This window comes from Papaver somniferum, chromosome 2 (genome assembly GCF_003573695.1).
Source record: "Papaver somniferum cultivar HN1 chromosome 2, ASM357369v1, whole genome shotgun sequence".
NCBI classification, from domain to species: Eukaryota; Viridiplantae; Streptophyta; class Magnoliopsida; order Ranunculales; family Papaveraceae; genus Papaver; species Papaver somniferum.
In genome coordinates this window covers 133995156-134009694 of record NC_039359.1, presented here as the reverse complement: position 1 = coordinate 134009694, position 14539 = coordinate 133995156, and the positions used below count along the sequence as shown (strand labels likewise).

The 14539-nt window shown below is 37.0% G+C and overlaps 1 protein-coding gene and 1 pseudogene across 2 annotated transcripts; both read left to right on the top strand.

Moving 5' to 3' along the window:
* Positions 1 to 5453: 5453 nt before the first annotated feature.
* LOC113349174 (protein phosphatase 1 regulatory inhibitor subunit PPP1R7 homolog) lies at positions 5454 to 9029 on the top strand. 2 transcript variants are annotated; one of them, XR_003359984.1, is made up of 7 exons: positions 5454 to 5793; positions 7231 to 7461; positions 7645 to 7791; positions 7889 to 8031; positions 8124 to 8238; positions 8342 to 8535; positions 8786 to 9029. XR_003359984.1 is itself a non-coding variant. In XM_026593106.1 (6 exons), exons 1-6 carry the CDS (start codon positions 5500 to 5502, stop codon positions 8420 to 8422), a joined length of 1011 nt encoding a protein of 336 aa, XP_026448891.1. In that variant the 5' UTR covers positions 5454 to 5499; the 3' UTR covers positions 8423 to 9029. The 2 variants fall into 2 exon arrangements, 1 of the variants encoding a protein (XP_026448891.1); XM_026593106.1 differs by having other exon boundaries at positions 8342 to 9029.
* Positions 9030 to 9127: 98 nt separating this feature from the next.
* On the top strand, positions 9128 to 14173 carry LOC113349175 (annotated as a pseudogene).
* The last annotated feature ends 366 nt before the right edge of the window (positions 14174 to 14539 follow it).

The following is a 14539-nucleotide window of genomic DNA, read 5'->3' as shown; positions in this document are numbered from 1 at the left end:
TTCTCTGTTTTTACTGCTTGACACACTCCGTAAGATTCTCTTATGTTGAATCATATCAATCGAAATTATCTTCTTTTTTTTTGTAACTGGCGTAGAGATTTTTTAAGTCGATTTTCGAATACAAATGCGATTTGTTAATGTCCAACAAAATCCCCAACAAAATCCTTTTTTTTGATAAAGTAAGGTCACTCATATTGTTTTCTTGGGAATGACATCAAATGGGGGAGAGTTCTTAAGTGAATTTGTGATTAATTGCTATATCTTTGTGGGATGTGTGGTTGTGGAATTTGAAAGAGGATGCTTGTATCTTTTTAATCTCCTAGATGAGCGATAAGTATTTATTACTATGTGAGATCATGTAAAAAAGTTGATATGAGAAGTTTCATTTTAACTATGTTATAATGTGGAATCTCAAAACTTCCTTAGAACTTGCCATATCTTTTGATTGTATTCATTACGATCCCGCAATTTTCGTACCTTTGCTAATTTTATTACAAAAAGGGTGAGAATTATGTAGTAGTTTCATACTACATACATATGGTTTACAGATCATTATGTAAGGGGGAGTGAATCAATAATCTATATATAAGTTCGACCTATTATGCAAAAGTTGTAAACATTTGATTAAGAGGGAGAAACATATCATCATAGTATTACTTCAGAGTTGAGATACAATTGAACTTCGTAGAAAGGAATAATATTATGTTTCTGTAGAATGCCAATTGAGAACTTTTTTTCTTCTAAAGTTGTTATCGTTATGGAATCGGTTCTTCAACAACAAAGATGCTGAGTTGAACACGTTCATGATCATTGCAGCTTGAAATTACAAAGATTTCAAGGAGTTGAAGATGCCAAGGAAATCAAGACATCGTGGATTCTAGAAGTTGTTGAAGCTTTATTTTTTATCCATACACTTTGATAGTTTTGTCACTAAAATTGACAAAGGGGGAGATTGTTAGAGCATTGCTCGGTCGAACTCACAAGTGTTGCTATCTCAAGCTTGTTGTCAAATTGTAATGATGTTTTAAACTCCTTCCTAAGTTGAAATGTAATTTATTTTACAAAAATACAATTTATGTTAAAGTAATTATTTATGCAAGAGTTGTAACTTAAATAAGGAGAGTCTTGAAAAAGGAAAATAACTTACGAACTTTCTTAGGATTCAAGCTATCATTCACTATAAATAAAGGGTTTATGTAAGCTACACAATCCAACCCTTTGGAAATTTGTGGAAGCTTCATAAGACTTTTGTTTTCCACTACTTTTGTTATTCGTGAACAAGAGTGAGACAATAAGACTTTGTTTTAGGGATCATAAAACACGAGTTGGTAATAATCTTCTTTGATAGTTACACAACTTGTAATCTAGGTTAATCAATAATTCTTTTCTATTCTAAGGTCATTCTCTTTTGATATAAGGACATGCAAGGATTATTGATCTTAAACCCTATGTTTGATAAATTTCAGTTCACAAACGTATACTAGAACTAGTTGGTCAAAATATGCACTAGAAAGAAAACTTCAATTAAGGTGTCTCATAAATTCCTTAAGGTTTTAAGAAGATATCTCTAGATTTGTTCAAGTTGTAGAATAATTAGGTTTCTCCTCCAGCTTTGAAGAGTATAATAATCTCTAATCTACAAGTTTGTTTTGATATCGTAAACCATAGCTTATATCAATTTTTTTTAATTTTTTAATTTTTAAATCAAAGTACCTCTTTATTCATGGAAATTCAAGGTTACAATGATTTTAAGACCAAAATAAAAGAATACAAAGAAACATACTAAAGAAGTATAATACTGAGAAATCCGACAAGAGAAACAGAAGGATTATCAGAGAAGAAAAATACAAGTATGAATAAGATTCGAATAGATTAGAGTAATAATGGTTTTTCTCGGAATTATGTTCTAATCATTTTGTCTATTTTTATTCTTCAAAAATATATGCTCCAAAGTAAGGGTGATTTGCTTAAACCTCTTAGAGCTAGTGATGAAGATTCTGCAATCAAAATCATCCTTGTTGAAGACTTTATTGCCAGATGATTCGAAGATGAAAATTCCGGTGAAGATTCTCACCAGAGACAACAATGATGGGGACTTCGTCGTTCTAGGACACAACTAGTGATCTAAGAAACCCAAGTATCCAAGAACGACCATTACAGCCGAGATAAAACATCTTTAAAAGAGGAGATAAAACCACCTTTAAGGTGCTTATCAAAAATAAGTAGAAAACATAATTAAATTTAGACCAAAACAACTAGAGAGAGATACATGAGTGAAAGTGATGCTCAGATCCACAATAATGTCAACATACAAAGTCATATCCAAACTCATAGCCAATAGAATGAAGCCTTTACTGAGTAAATTATCTCTCTGTACCAATTTTCCTTCATCCTTGGAAGGAAAATCTCGGATAACATTGTCGTGGTACTCGAATTGATACACGACACGAGGAAGAAAAAAGACCTTATGGGTTTGATAGTTGATATGTCTAAGGCGTTTGATACGGTTGAATGAAATTTTTTAATGAAAATTATGAGAAAAATCGGTTTTCCTAAAGTTTGGTGTAATCTTATTCTCCAATTCATATCAACAACTGCCCTATTTACCACGATGATTGGCTGTCCTTGTGGTTTTTTCATACCAACAAGTGGATTGAGTCAAGGGGATCCAATATCCAAGAGAATCTCAATTATCCAAGAGGTCATAAGATTACTAATCATGCCCCTTATATCACCCACCCTTTATTTGCGGATGATTGTCTATTAATTTTTGAAGCTTATACTCATGTCCGCAACAATCATTTTTTTTTTTGATTTTGGTAAAGTGTCAGGTTGATCAACCATAGTAAATCCGTTCTTTTTGTGTGCCCATAACGACCCTGATATTATCAATGAAATTCAATCTGGGCTTAATGTTCACTGGGCTTAATGTTCAATCCATCCCTCTAGATGATAGATATTTAGGATCACCATTGTTTACAAATATGTCTAAGATCAATTACTTTGAACCAATAGCAAAAAATATGAAATCTAGACTCTTATTTAGGTTGGCAAAAGAAAACTCTTACGACCCCGAAGAAAACAATTATGTTTAATTGTGACGTCTTGCATGAGTATTTACCAAATGTCATGTTTTAAATTTTAAACTTCCTTAGAAGATATACAATGATATTAACAAAATTCTAAGGGACTTTTGGTTGGGGGAAAACATAGAGTCTCCGAAAAAGAAAAACATAACAGTCGGACAACAACAAACACCATAGTGAAACTCATAAACTCCACTATGTTTATTTATAATGCTAACTATGACACTAATCAAAGTCTTTATCACGATCCTATGCAGGGCTCTAACCTCCAAATAACTAACCTCAATTGCTGGCATTATCCTGGTTTTATGCGATACATAGTTAACGTTGCAATATCAATGTTACCAGGTATATGTGATTCATGTGTAAGACTAACTTTGGTTGATGATGCAGGCAACTGCAAGGAAGCTAGAGGGGAATCTTCCGGATGTAACTCAAGAGAACAATTAGAGCTAAATGGAACTGAAGCAGCCTTCTAGTAGGCAACAGAGCTAACTGGCCACCATACAGAATTTCAGAGCGATTCTGAACCTATCCTTACGTTGTTAGTTGAAATGTATGCTAAGCCGAAAGAAGAAATATTCAAAGACTGGTTTCTATACTGGAGACCACAACTTCAAACTTGTTAACTATAAGGTTATGTTTTTCAATTTGCTTAGTAGATTTAGTAATTAAAAAAATATTCAAAAAATAATTCTGTTTAGTATCTCAATTGAACCCCTAAAGTATAATTTAAGAGTTTAATCCCTAAACAACTGGACTGATCTATCGATTAAAAAAAAAAAAAAAACTGGACTAATCCCAGTTGGTTTAGTATCTCAAAACTTCATCGGTACAAGATGGACAAATGAAGACACCATAGTGCTCGCCCTTTTATCTTGGACACCTCTACGGGATGTATCCCGGTCTTGCTCTCCAATACCCGGCCCCAACTGTATCAAGGGCACAAGCCGTCCAACTCTGGAGGGCATCTTTTCCAGACACACTTTCTTTTTTGGGATTTTTAACAAACTGCCACACTTGCAAATCCCGATTCAAGAAAATGCCACCGTTTTTTTCAGAGTTTATTAAATGCCACAACCGTTAGTTTTTCCGTCAGGACCCACACACTTGGTCTTTTTCGCTGACTCGGTCAAAATAATCTGTCGCCATTTACAGATTTACCCTTGAAAACCCTATTATACTAGTCATGGGTTCACCATCTTTCCCCGTTAGTTCTTTCTTCTTCCTCTTTCCCTGTTCTTCTCTTCTCGTGTTTCCGTGAGAAGATTTTGTGATTATGACATCCGAAACTTAAGAGAAACGCTAAGAGTTGATTGTCGGTGATGCTGTTGTGATTGTTTGAGCACGGGATGAAGAGGATGAGTTGCTGCTGTAGATCGAACATAGGAGTTCTGAAGTTAGGGTTGCTGTCAGATGTAGAACAAAGGGGTTGAGTTTAATTAATGTTCTGAAACCATTTTGAAGATAAATCGAAGAGCTAGGGTTTTTTCTGTGGAGAAAAGATAACTTAGGATGTCTTTGATTTGAATCCCGATTGGGGGGTCGATTTCAATTTGAAGCAATGGTTTGAGTATTAATTTGAAGAATTGAGTTGTATCCACAGAAAAAACATGAATTGAGCTGTTGTGATTGGTTGGTCGATTCATGTTTAAATCCCGATTCAATTTGAAGCAATGGCCGATTTCAATTTTTTGAATTGGGATTTACAAGTGTGGCAGATGGTTTGAATCGGGATTTAAACATGAATTGAGTTGTTGTGATTGGTGGGTCGATTTCAATTTGAAGCAATGATTTGAGTTCGTGGAGTTGAATAAATTGGGATGTCGTTCTCTGCTGAGTCTCAGTCGATTGAGGCAGTGCTAGTATCAAATGGTGGATTCCTACCGTTCCTATACAGGACTTCTTCAAACAACAACCAAGGAATTGAATCGGGGGTTTTGATGTAATCTGAAGATGGGTTTTTGCCCAATTTGGTTTTGATCAAATGGTGGTCATGAATTACAGGAGACGGTGGCGGAGATTGGGTTTAATGGCAGTTGTTCTTGCGAATTAGAAGACATGAGAATCAATGGGTGGCAAGTAGTGTTCGAAGTTCACTTTCATTGCAATGGGCTTGATCTGAAAATGGTGTTGATTGTTCTTATGGCTGATCGAGTGTAAGGAGGATAGAATTTGAGGGTGTATATGTCTTTTACTAAGCTGGATAACTGCCACCTATGCATTAACTGATGGCAACAGTTTTTTTGGATGGAAAAGGTCAAATGTGTGGCATTAAATAAACTCAGAAAAAAACGGTGGCATTTTCTTGAACTGCAAATTGGAAGTGTGTCACTTTATTAAAATCCCCTTCTTTTTTCAAAGTGTTCTTCTATATTCGTTTTCTAGGGTTCTTCTTTTTGGGTACTCTAAAATGGAAGACGGAATAATGGAACAAGTTGCACCAGAGAATCACGAAACACCGGTAGAAGAAGAAGAGAATTCAGATTTAGTTCTTGATCTTACTAGTTATCAGCTCCACGATCTTCAAGGAATTGATTTTCCATCTAGTTTAATCGAGTTAGATTTGACTGCAAACCGGTTATCAACGATAGATTCTCGAATTGGTCTTCTCTCGCAGTTAAAAAAGCTTTCTTTTCGACAGAATCTCCTCGAGGATGCTGCTGTTGAACCAATTTCTCAGTGGAATGAAATTTCTCAGCTCCAGGTATCGTCAAAATTCGTTTTTTCATCCCTTTTTTGAGAAATGTGAGTATCTCCATACCAAATTTTAGTGGAAATGCATGAACAGTATATGATTCTGAGGCATGTATGGGCTTGTTTAGAAAGATACCAATTGATTCGTAGAATTGAGCAAGAAGAAATTCTTAGATTCTAGAAAACTGAATCGATTGTTGGGGCGTTAGGTTTTTGATTTTTGCTGGCTGTCAAGTTGGTTGATAGTCTTAGTACATGAGCAGTAGCGAGCGTCGTCTCTCATATTGTCCATCCTTTTGGTGTTAGTGCTACTGGATGGTAGCTAAGGACCCCAGATGTTGATGGTCTCGACGCCATCATTGCGTTTCGTGTATGAATTTGTGGCACCCTAGTTACGAAGTGAGCACGTAGTCTTTGTCACTTTCTGGTCTGTGGCTTTTGTATTCATTTATATTGCATGGGTACAGCACACATAGGCAACATTTATATAGTCAGATTTTACCATCTATATAGCGTGTAAACTACGCCCACAATGCGACTGTCATTGGGCACTTGAGAGTAATGGAGTCTGGGGTTTAGAAGTACTGTTTTGCAATCCATCACCTTTGTAGGATTGGAATCAAATTATTTATCCCAATGTTTGTGCTATTTGATGCTAGCTACTTGATGCTAGCTACTTACACTAGTTGTGAATGGTTTCGATGCCATCATTGTATTCATGTCCAATTTTGTGGTACCCTACTTACATAGTGATCACATGGTCTTTGTCACCGTCTAGTCCACAGTTTTTGTATCCGTTTATATTCCTTGTCCCGTTCTTCATACACCACATGTAGCCAACTTATACAGCGAAATGGACAAGTTTTACCTCCTAGAACTCATATACTACGCGAAAACTATGCCCACCATTGGGCATCAGGGAGTCCGGGAATTAGAATTATTATTTTCTGATCTATCTCCTTTAAAGAGTTATGCAAGTCATATGGGAGTTGTCCTTGGTCTTGCTGTTTTGTAAGGTTATTATTGGGCTGAACAAGCCTTAAAAGAATGAATTCAAATAGAGTTGTATGTCATTTTAGATATACCTGTTATTACATTCCTCACATCACCTTGTCACAGTTTTGTTTCATCAAGACTGACTTCTCCTGTTTTTTATTCTTTTACCTACATCGTGATACTTAATATGCCACCAAAAGTTAAAAACCCCGAAAGAAGAGAAATGTTGAAGAATGGAATTGATTGTATCATGCAGCTAATCTAGTTGAGTATTAGGAGTGTGCAAGGAATAAAATTTCTTAGTAACATATGCTAATAGATGATTGGTTTTATTTTTCGTTCATGAGCAATTTGAATGCACAAATTTATTTACTGCAGGCTGAACAGAATATTACAGGGTTATGTTTTGGCCGTGTATATGAGCGTGATAAGTAATTTTTTCTTTTCTCAGGAACTCTTGTTCAGGGATAACAAGCTAACGAAAATACCTGATGTCAGCATTTTTAAAAGTCTTGTGGTATTTGATGTATCCTTCAATGAAATACTCTCCTTAACTGGTATATCAAAGGTCTCAAGCACACTCAAGGAACTTTATGTTTCCAAGAATGAAGTTACCAAGATGGAGGAGCTAACCCACCTACATGATCTACAAATTCTTGAACTTGGCTCGAATGGATTACGGGTTTGTTTTCTTACCTTTGAAACTTATATACCATGTGAAATTTAGTGTAAAAGTGTTTCCCATCTTTGTAGTTAGTTTGTAGGTAACTTGGGATGAATGAAGAAATATGTAGGCTAGGCCATTCATTTACACTTTAGATTCTTTTGAGCATTTTACATAGTCTACAAGGAATGGTTATATCAGGTAATGGAGAACTTGGACACACTAACAAATTTGCAAGAGCTATGGCTTGGGCGGAACCGTATCCGAACTGTAAACCTATGTGGACTAAAATGTATCAAGAAGATTAGCTTACAGAGTAACCGTTTGACATCTATGACAGGATTTCAGGTATGCTGCATTTGAGCAATATGTTGTTGGTAGTACACTAGGCCGTATAAATTAGAAAATCCTACAGCCTGAAAACACAACTGTATTTTTCTTTCAGGAATGTGTTGCTCTAGAAGAACTCTATTTGAGCCATAATGGTATTTCAAAGATGGAAGGTTTGTTTACGTTGGTAAATCTTCGGGTCCTGGATGTTTCATCAAATAAATTGACCACCGTGGAAGACATCGAAAACTTGACAAAGTAAGTAGTTGTTTCCTTTTTCGAAGTTTTCTCATCTATTACTTTAAGGTATATGCCTTTCTTCGCATTCTTACTTGATTACTGTGATGCAGATTGGAAGACTTGTGGCTTAATGACAATCAAGTGTCATCTTTAGAAGGCTTTGAACTGGCTGTTGCTGGCTCAAAAGAGAACCTAACAACCATCTACCTTGAACACAACCCATGTGTATGGTTCTGTTGTCCCCTTAAGAAGATTATAGTGATAAAACATCACCCTGTGACGTTGTTCTCTGCATTCTGAATTGCTGTCTGTGACTTCTGTTTTGCAGGCAAGTTCTCCAAATTACTCTGCTTTTCTGCGGCAGATTTTTCCAAATGTAGAGCAGATTGATTCACAGATATTCTCGTGATAGTTTAAGGCCAGGATACTTATCAGCTCATTGTTGGAAGAGAAAACTATTCAAAAGCTCAACATTGTCGATTTTATAGTTCGGCTTGGCAAATTTTGTTTTAATTTTGCAAGGTGAGTGCTTAAAATGTTATGTTTTGCTTGTACTTCTTCGCATCTGTCAGAATTATGTTTATCTCCTTTAAGCCGCCATTTAGGTAGACAGCAATTTAGAAATGAGAGCAGACTGCTTTTTTGTTCTTTTGGAAGCTAGAAAAGCTCACTTTTGGCAGTGTCATCTAATATGTAACTGTAATACTAATAACTCAAGCCAAAAACGTTATGGATTTCCGCAACATGACGTGGTTTCTGGTGTATGTCCAAGGTTTGTGTGCGTTGATGACTGCAGATTCATATTTACCCAACACATTGGTACATCTCTGCGGGCATGGATCTGGCCATCTCCGTCCCTTCTTTCATTTGATGCAAATGAATGCAATTGCTTGGATATCTTTTTGTCTCATTTTCAAACTGGACAATGGTAGAGATATCTGATGTATTATTATTTGAACAATGTACCTCGCTCTTTTTGATCAACTGGAAGTCAATATCTTAAGCTGTGTATTATATTTTTGTGGTTTGCTATATTTCGGTTTTAGTAATGTAGTTCATTATGTTTCACAATCTCATGTCTGAGAATGCAAATGTCACATGAAAGTGCATCTACAAGGTCTGGAAGAAATTGCTTTGACATATATGGCTGAAAAGTATTAATGGTCCATAGAGGTTGAACATATATGGCTTTTGCTAGTAATTGCTTTGACAACAGCATCTCGGAACTAGGGGGCAACTGCTGTCTGCTACAGTGACAAGATAACGATCAATTACGTATTTTACCAAGTAACCATCACAATGCAATATGTTCCCTTGCATTCATCAGGCGAGTCATCGACATGACAAGAATACTAAGAATTATCTATATTGTTTCCGTCGCTACTTGCAACTACATCTCTATTTCAACATGGCGATATAATAAGTCTGTTTACGTGGTGCGGCCGTAACTCTTGTCACGCCAGATAAATAAAGCTTAAATAAATACACCGAGGAACCTCCTCGAGCTGAACAACCAGCAACTTTCAACTACTAGTTTTACTGTACTATTGTTTTATGCCGCCGAAAGTATGGCGGACATGGGAATACTGACAGATTATAGCAGTTCTTCGAAGAAAGTTACTGCCATTGCTGCCAGAGAAGCTCATACTCTTGCTCTTACAGGTGTTTTCTGCTGAAAAATTGAGATTCTTTTTGAAAAATTTCAGTTTTTTTTTTCTTTTTGTTGCTAATAATTGAAATTGAAACATGGGTTTATGGAATTGCAGAAGAGGGTTCAGTATTTTCATGGGGGAGAGGAACATTTGGTCGATTAGGTACAGGGAAAGAACAAGATGAAGTAATTCCGGTGCGAGTGCAATTTGATTCTTCAGAAAAGAATAGGATTTCTGAAGATAATTCTCATGGAAAGAAGATGAAAATTGTACAAATTGCAGCTGGGGCTTACCATAGTCTTGCATTAGAAGGTCAGAACCTCTTAGCTTCATTTTTCTTTTCATTTATTCTTGTTTTTGGGTCGTTTTTATTGATGGACTAAGCGTTAGTACTCAATTTTTAAGCCACCGGTATTGATTACTGATTTCGTCTGCTTAGTAGTGCTGATTATAGATGAAATTAGCAGCAACTATAGTTCGAAGTTGAATTAGTATGAAAGTCTACATGAGTTGGTTGGCAGGTTTAGATGAGTTATCTAGCAATTTTATCTCAAATGACATTCTTGTACGCATTTGTTAACTTTGGACATGGATGCACCGCTAGTTTAGAGTTACATTTGTTCACTTGAAATCTGTGATTTGGTTTTGTTTTGTATAAAGAAGTTATTCTAAGACCTTTTCGTATCGAGTCTAAATTGCTGAAGCTTACCAGTCCAAAGCTGCTAAAAGAGTTGGCAAATCTTAAGGTGGATTGGTTTTGAAAATTGAGAATCACAGAATAGCAATTAGACTTTGAATTTTCAAAATGTTCAACAAGTTCGAAATAGACTGTTTTTCAGGATCAGAATTTGAATGCATCCTTGCTATTTTTTAGGATTTTTATTTCCTAAGTTAATACATGAAGTACTTTGTGTTCGGACCCTATAATTTGGTATCTGGCAGAATTTTATATAGAGGAGAAGTTGTGAATGAACAACCAATATGACTTGATTTGCCGCGTGGATGGGCAGATCAAGATTAGACAACTTGTCTTGTATTTCGTTCAGTTTCAGTAACGTTTTTCACAAGTTTAGACAAGTCTTGCGTGCATCAGTGAGCAGATAGTCAGTATTGGCAAGGGTTCATGATAGCAGGAACCTTGCAGCAGTGAAAGTAAATTTCAGAGCAGTAGGAACTCACACAAAAAAAAGAATGGAAGCAAATAACATTAAGGGGGTCTCCTCACTTGGGAATTCGTCTTAACTAAGCATCTTCATCATTTTAAAAGAACTTCATACCTAATAAGCACCCATGAAAATATATCCAAAACACTTTTGTTCGCCAAAAGAAAAGCAAATCATGGTTACAAAGATATCATTTCCATAAAATATCTAATTCCTCTATATAACTTTCAGCTGTGAAAAGTTTTGGATCAGCTGATTCAGATGTTTGTTTTCCTTTTTCTTTTGGTATTAAGTTGGGTTAGCTGAAACCTGTTAAAAAATCTGAGAAGTGAGTAAGAAGTGAAAGATTAAAAAACAAAGAAGAAAAAAAGAAGCAATGGTTAGTTGTCTTTGTATAACAGGTTCATGAGTTTCATTTCTTATGCTCTTGGTGCAGTTCACTCTAGTTGCGGACTGCGTTATAAATTTCAATTTCCTTATCGTTACATACCTTTTCCTCTATATTGTACGTTTTAAATGCTGAATTTGTTGGCGGAAGAGAAGCTAATGAGAAATCTAGCATTGGCAGTGGTTTCTGAAGAGTCAGTAACTCAATTGAAGCTTACGGACAGTTTGTTGAGACTTGAGAGCCACTGAACTACTAATTGCAATCTTTGTTGGCTGTTGGAGTTTTTCTTTAGTTGTAATTTGATTTTTCATTTTTTTAGTTTCTTGATACGAAGATTTTTGGTGGATTATAACCTTTCACTGGAATATTAATGCTTTACCTTTCCACTTGCAGACGATGGATCAGTGTGGTGCTGGGGCTATAATATTCGTATCCTGTGCACACATATTTGTTGATACTTTTCATCTATATAACATGCCAGCTACAGAAATATTAATTTCATGGTTACTCACTTATCTTGATAACTAGTTATTTTGATAGTTATTCCTTAACCCTTACTATGGATGGTCAGCTGGGTCTCAATATGGACAACTCCTTAGTCCCGTGTTTTATGGAGAAATTTCTCGGGTTGGTATCTCCTCATGCATTGACAGCAAATGAACCAGATGTGGAAAAAAAGGAACCTCTGAAGGTATGAACCAAATTAGCCAACTCTTTCTACTACTAAACAATGGAAACTCTTCCACTATTATGTTTTCAATGAACTTTCTTTTTTCATGTGCCAGTATCTATTTTCGCATTCTTTTGGATAAGATAGTGCAATTTCAATTGTAGGTTTGTTCTATCAAAGCTGGAGGCATGATGTCGCTGGCAATTGATAACTTAGGGGGGCTTTGGATGTGGGGAAACTGCCCTCCTCTGAGCCACAGCAGTAACGTGGAGTTCTCTCTCATTAGCAGTCCTACTCCTTTACCTGTTTGGCATTTCCATGGTCACACTGTTTCAAAGGTGGCATGTGGAAATGAGCATGTCGTTGCTCTAGTGAGTGCAGGAGAAACTTTTACAGGAGAAAATCTTGTATGCTACTCATGGGGGAACAACAACCATGGCCAGCTGGGTCTTGGAGATAACGAAAGTAGGTTTCACCCAGATATTATTGAGACTTTTGATCATAAAGCTCCTTGGTCAGTTTATGATGTAGCATGTGGGGCCTGTCATACGGCGGTTCTAACTCGTCGGAAGGTAAGTGGCGATGTGGTTTTGTCCTCCAGTACTGATTCCGCAGGATCGGAAGAGAGAGAAACTATTTGTTGGACAACTTGGACATGGAACCTCCAATAGCACCCACTCACCTAAGCCTGTAGCAGAACTGCCACTAGATACTTTCCTGATTTCCGTTGACTGTGGTTTATTTCATACATGTGCTGTTTCTTCGCTTGGAGATGTTTGGTCTTGGGGAATGGAGAGGGGCCTCGGCTTATGCCCAGATGCTAGTTTTGCAGGGAATGATATTACTGGGGATGCTGTCCTTCCGTTGAGTATTCACTGTAATGAGTTATATGGACCGGGATTCACAGGATCCATTCAAGTTGCATGTGGTGCTGCTCATACTGTTCTAGTCGCTGACAATGGCCATAAGCTTTGGGCTTGGGGTAGGGGTCGAAGCGGTGTTCTTGGGAAAGGCAACACAATTGATAGCTATATTCCTTGTGTTGTGATGTGGCCTCCTCTAGATGAGGACTTCCAAGAGGGTCCAGCGAACACTGATGGAAAAACCAGGGTTGAAACCATGAAACCAGGAAAAGTGGATGAAATGGAGCCAAAATCATCTTTGGCAATGGAAGAGGTGGAGCTTCTGAAGTCGAAATTAACTCTCATGGAACGTTATGCTGCCATTTTACATGGTTCTATCTTCGGAAAACCATTTGAGGAACGTGACTTACCACTATCACTAAAGGAATCGGGTGTATTTAGCATTGCGAAGGAGTGGGAGAATATGTTGGAATCAGCTGATAATGTGAAGCTCAAACGGTTGGAAATGTTTTACCGTGACATGCTAGGCAATGTGAAGGATCAGTTGTTAAAGAGAAGAATTCAGGAACTGATTACAGAATCCCTGCATTCTTCATCAACAAAGAATACCTCATTGCCCATGTAATTTCATCGGAAAATACGGCCTATACAGGTTAGTCTTGTTAATGCATACTACTAGAATTTATTTTGCATTTTTTTCATCTTTAGATGTCAGCATACTTTTCATGGTATGCAACTAGACAATAAACTGGATAAGGTGCAGTTGGGTTTCGAATTCAGGTGACAGCTTCAACTCCCAGTGATCTTCCTGTATTTTGTAACCGTGTCAGTGTATATTTAGTAATTGTAAGTTTGTAATGGTCTTTATGAAATGAGAATAAATCTTTGAAAGTAAATATATTTGTTATTTTGTAGTTTGAACGTCGAAACAGTTGTTTACTGCCACGGCCCAGACTTCCCCCAAATATTCGCTTCTCCGGGGAAATGCAAAAATCTACTCGTAGGGAAATGCAACTGTTTGAGTAAGTTGCGCTCAAATTTTGAACTGATAGATTGCAACCATCTAGGTTCTGACGATATACATCACTGTCATGGTCAATTGATGGTTTCAAACAGAAGTTAACTAGATTGTTGGACTCTCTGCAGGAGTGTGATTCCACCATAATTCTTTGTTGTACTGCACTTGAAAGTTCCGACCTCATTATAGCATTTGCAACAAGAATGACTGTAGATGGAGACTCAGCATTCACCCAGAGGCAGTCATTCGATCCATCTGCAATCTCAAAAGACAGCTTCCCCAGAGCCTCAAGAATTGGACAAGTTGGAGAGCACTGAGCGCATTCCGACAAACCGGTTGATGATTCAAACATGTAGCCATCTCTTAAAGGACCAAATTCGCAGCTTTAGCATTGACGTCAGTACAAAATGTCCCTGAATTCATTGCCTTATTGGTGTTGACTTCGATAGAGTTATGGAATCACAACCCTGAGTCTCCTGACGTAACCCTTAACCGATTCATTTTGGAAGATCCAATACCACATCTCCTGGAACTGGAACCACCATGGTTGATTGTGAATCCTTTTCCATGCGTTAGAATAATCCTGGTGAGTTTAAACACTACGGACTCCTCCAATATACTCCTAACTACCAGTGCGAGACTATTACCCGTTTCACTCAATTTCCTGACACGAAACGGTTTCGCACTCCAAAGCGTAATGATTAGTCAATTCGATCATTTTTCCTTCACACCCACAAAAATTAGTGCCTTTCAAAGTCGATCTTCTGTCAAA